This window comes from Carassius auratus, chromosome 3, assembly GCF_003368295.1.
Source record: "Carassius auratus strain Wakin chromosome 3, ASM336829v1, whole genome shotgun sequence".
NCBI classification, from domain to species: domain Eukaryota; kingdom Metazoa; phylum Chordata; class Actinopteri; order Cypriniformes; family Cyprinidae; genus Carassius; species Carassius auratus.
This window is the reverse complement of record NC_039245.1, coordinates 9,747,812-9,751,106: the sequence shown is the minus strand read 5'-3', so window position 1 is coordinate 9,751,106 and position 3,295 is coordinate 9,747,812. Positions and strand designations below refer to the sequence as shown.

The 3,295-nt window shown below is 33.3% G+C and overlaps 1 protein-coding gene across 1 annotated transcript in view; it reads right to left on the bottom strand.

The window, feature by feature from the left end:
* The window catches only part of LOC113053956 (protein Njmu-R1-like), a 7,707-nt gene extending 6,160 nt beyond the window's left edge, over positions 1–1,547 (bottom strand). The window contains exon 1 of the mRNA XM_026219128.1: positions 1,542–1,547. Coding sequence (XP_026074913.1) covers positions 1,542–1,547 — 6 coding nt within the window. The remainder of the gene's footprint in view (positions 1–1,541) is intronic.
* Positions 1,548–3,295: the final 1,748 nt, after the last annotated feature.

Genomic DNA, 3,295 nt, shown 5'->3' with positions numbered 1-3,295 from the left:
AATTCTGATAATGACCTGGATATCAGAGCAAGAAAGCATGATAGAGACAGGAAGAGGAAGATTATTGTGCAGTGCAGTGTGGAGGGGACTGATGTAGATGTATTTTGCTGGTTCAGTGCTCAGTGCACACCTGTGGTCAATCTGCTCCCATATAAGAAATATCATCATCATTTCTCTGCTATTTGTTCATCCAAAATTACCTTGATAGAATTAACACATACAAGATATACACAGAAAGGAATATTACTGTACTGCATACTGTAGAGTATGCTGACTGTATTACTTATACAACAAATATAAAAAAAAAATATATGTTGTTGTCACAAGTCTCAAGTTAAAAAAATGTTGGCTTCATCCTGTTAGGTCATTTTGCTAGGTTATTTTTTATTATGTTCACCTGGACACTGGGTGCTTCACATTATGGCAAATATTGTGCATATGCTGCATATACAAACTAGTTTAGCATGATCAATAATCTCTAATCTATTGATTTAGTTAATTTAATTAGGTTAATGAATTCTGTTGAAATAATAATGTTGATCATTACATCAATTTTTTTGTGTAATTTAAACTTAAATTTCAGTGTAAACTAATAATAATAATAAAAAAGGTCTAGTAGTGATTTAATGAAATTGTCTTGAAAATGTGGTTTTAGTTCACAGCATGCTTTGCTAATGTGTCTAATGCTGTTATGTTTGATAATTAAAAGAGTTTCTGTTATGTTGAAGTGCTCGTGGTTAAGGTTGTGGCTGGTCACATGAAGGTGTACACTGCATCAACCATATTTGCAATGACTGTGCTAATGCCAGTGACAAATATCTTATTTGTTCATTAACTTCAATGCTAAATGAGGTACTTTTAGTGTATGCTATGCTGAATGTTAGGTTCAACTGGAAAAAAAAATTGTTTGCGCACCACTACCCAATTGTCTCTAACTTAATATTTTTTTGTGAGTAATCAACTTTTAGAAAATTGTGTTTATGCTGCAAATCATTAAGTCCCTTATAAAAAAAATGATGCAAACTGCTGTGTTAAGTTTTTGTTGCTAAACCATAATATTTATTTAGTTTAGTTTTCAATTACAATTTACTTGACTGTCTGTTTTATGAGATATTAAACACAGAACATCCAATATCTTCTTTACGATTTCTTTCTTTCTACTGCAGGGCATTGATTCAGGTATCGCACCAGTTACCACCTTTGCTAATCCAGCAGCCCTTTGCGATCAGGACATCTAGCCGTCCATTGGTGTGGCTGAGGGCATTCCTGACTCACACCTGCCTCATTAGGCTGGTGTGATGTGTGTGTGGACAGATGGCCTTGCTGGAGGGCTGCTGATCCACACACTTTACAAGTGTATCAGCTTGTATTGCTTTGGAGATAAGGTGCACGGTTTGCCTGTTAGGACCGGTACGCCTCATCAGCGTTCCTGTGACAACCGTACTGTTTTCCCTTACTCTCCGATGCGGGTCATCAGGGGGGTGGTGTGCATGTGATAGCTTGTCTATCTCTTATGTTTTTTTTTCCTCTTCTCTTCTCACCTTCATGAAGTGAAAATTGGACCGTTAACCAGAACACCTCTCCTTTCAGGAGGCCTTAAACACTTCCCAAAATAGTTTCATACAGAGATTCTGGCCCACCTGAAAGTAGTCTCTCTGTTTTTTTGTTGTTGTTTATATATATATATATATATATATATATATATATATATATATATATATATATATCCGAACACCCTCAGGTGGCCTCAAGAATGTGAAAAATATTTGAAAGATGTTTAAATAAAAAGATCCTTATAGGCCACTATTTATTATGTTTTTTTTAAATATTATTTTTCAGATAACATTATATACACGTACTGTTCATTTTTCTTGAAAGAAAGTAATACTTTGGTTCAGCTAGAACCCATTAAATTGATCAATTAAATTAAATTGATAATGCTTTTAATACTTTCTAATTCTAATAAATATAAAGTATTAATATAAATATGAGACAAAAACTTTCACTTCCACCTTCAAATGCTGTTCTTTTTTAACATTCTAGTCATCAAAGAATGACGCAATTGTGTCAGGGTTCCCACAAACATATTAAGCAGCAAAACCATTTTTTAATAGTTATAACAATAATAAATGCTTTTTGAGCAGCAAATTAACAAATCAGAATGATTTCATAAGGATGTGGGACATTGAAGACTGGAGTAAAAGTCTGCTGAAAATTCAGCTTTGCATCACAGGAATAAATTACATTTTAAAAAGTATATTAAAATTAGCTCCTCAGTCGATTCATATTTTGAATTAATTAATCTATGTGGTGTGTAATTAAATGTGGCTATGAAAATACCCACAAAAGATTATTTAAAGCTGTCATGGGTTTAAATGAGAAAGAATCAAATAGACATTACAAATAGTAGCTTTATAAAAAAAAAAAAAAAATTGAACGTTAAAGAAGATAATCTGCGAAACCTCAAATTTTTTTTTTTTTTTTTTTTTCATGCAATGAAAGTCACTGGTTACCAAATCAGCTTTGTTATGACATAAGGGTGAGTAAATGATGACAGATTTCTTTATGTTTTGGTGTACTATACCTATCCCTATTAAAGCTGCAGTAGGGAACTTTTGTAAAAACTTTTGTTCATGCGCTCCCGGTAAAAAACAACCAATCAGAGCTACGGTCCTTACTTTGTTTGTGTTCAAAAATGTAGAAAAAATGTACATAATAAGCAAGTACATCATGAATCCATTTTCCAAACCGTGTTTTTTAGCTTGTCGCTGAATCACTAGGGTGCAGCTATAATAAGTGTTTATATTCGGACTATTTTAGATTGCTTCGGGGCAACCGCGGCGGAGTAACCCAGTACCTTTGTGATTCTTCATAGACATAAAGAGAGAAGTAGTTCCGGCTACGATGTTCTTCCGCAAGACGCAAGCAGTTCTGTTTATTAACCGCTAGAGCATCAAAAGTTACCTACCGCAGCTTTTATGTGTATTTATTTATCTTTTTTTTTTTTATGAAATGATATTCTAAGAAACTAAAACTGCCAGCAGGAACCTTTAAATGTCTTTATAAGTCATCCATTTATTTGATTCGTTAAAAACGGCTGATTCATTCAGGAATTTAGTAAATGGCTCTTTTTATGAATGGGCCTTTGAATCATTGGTTCACCCAATTCATTCAGAACGAGGATTCATTCAGAAACTAAACAGTTCTGCAGTCACTTTATAGGTAGTATTTTTGTTGGCAAACGGAGCAAAAATGCACAATATTAACTTCTTATTTAATGAACTGTTGTATAAAA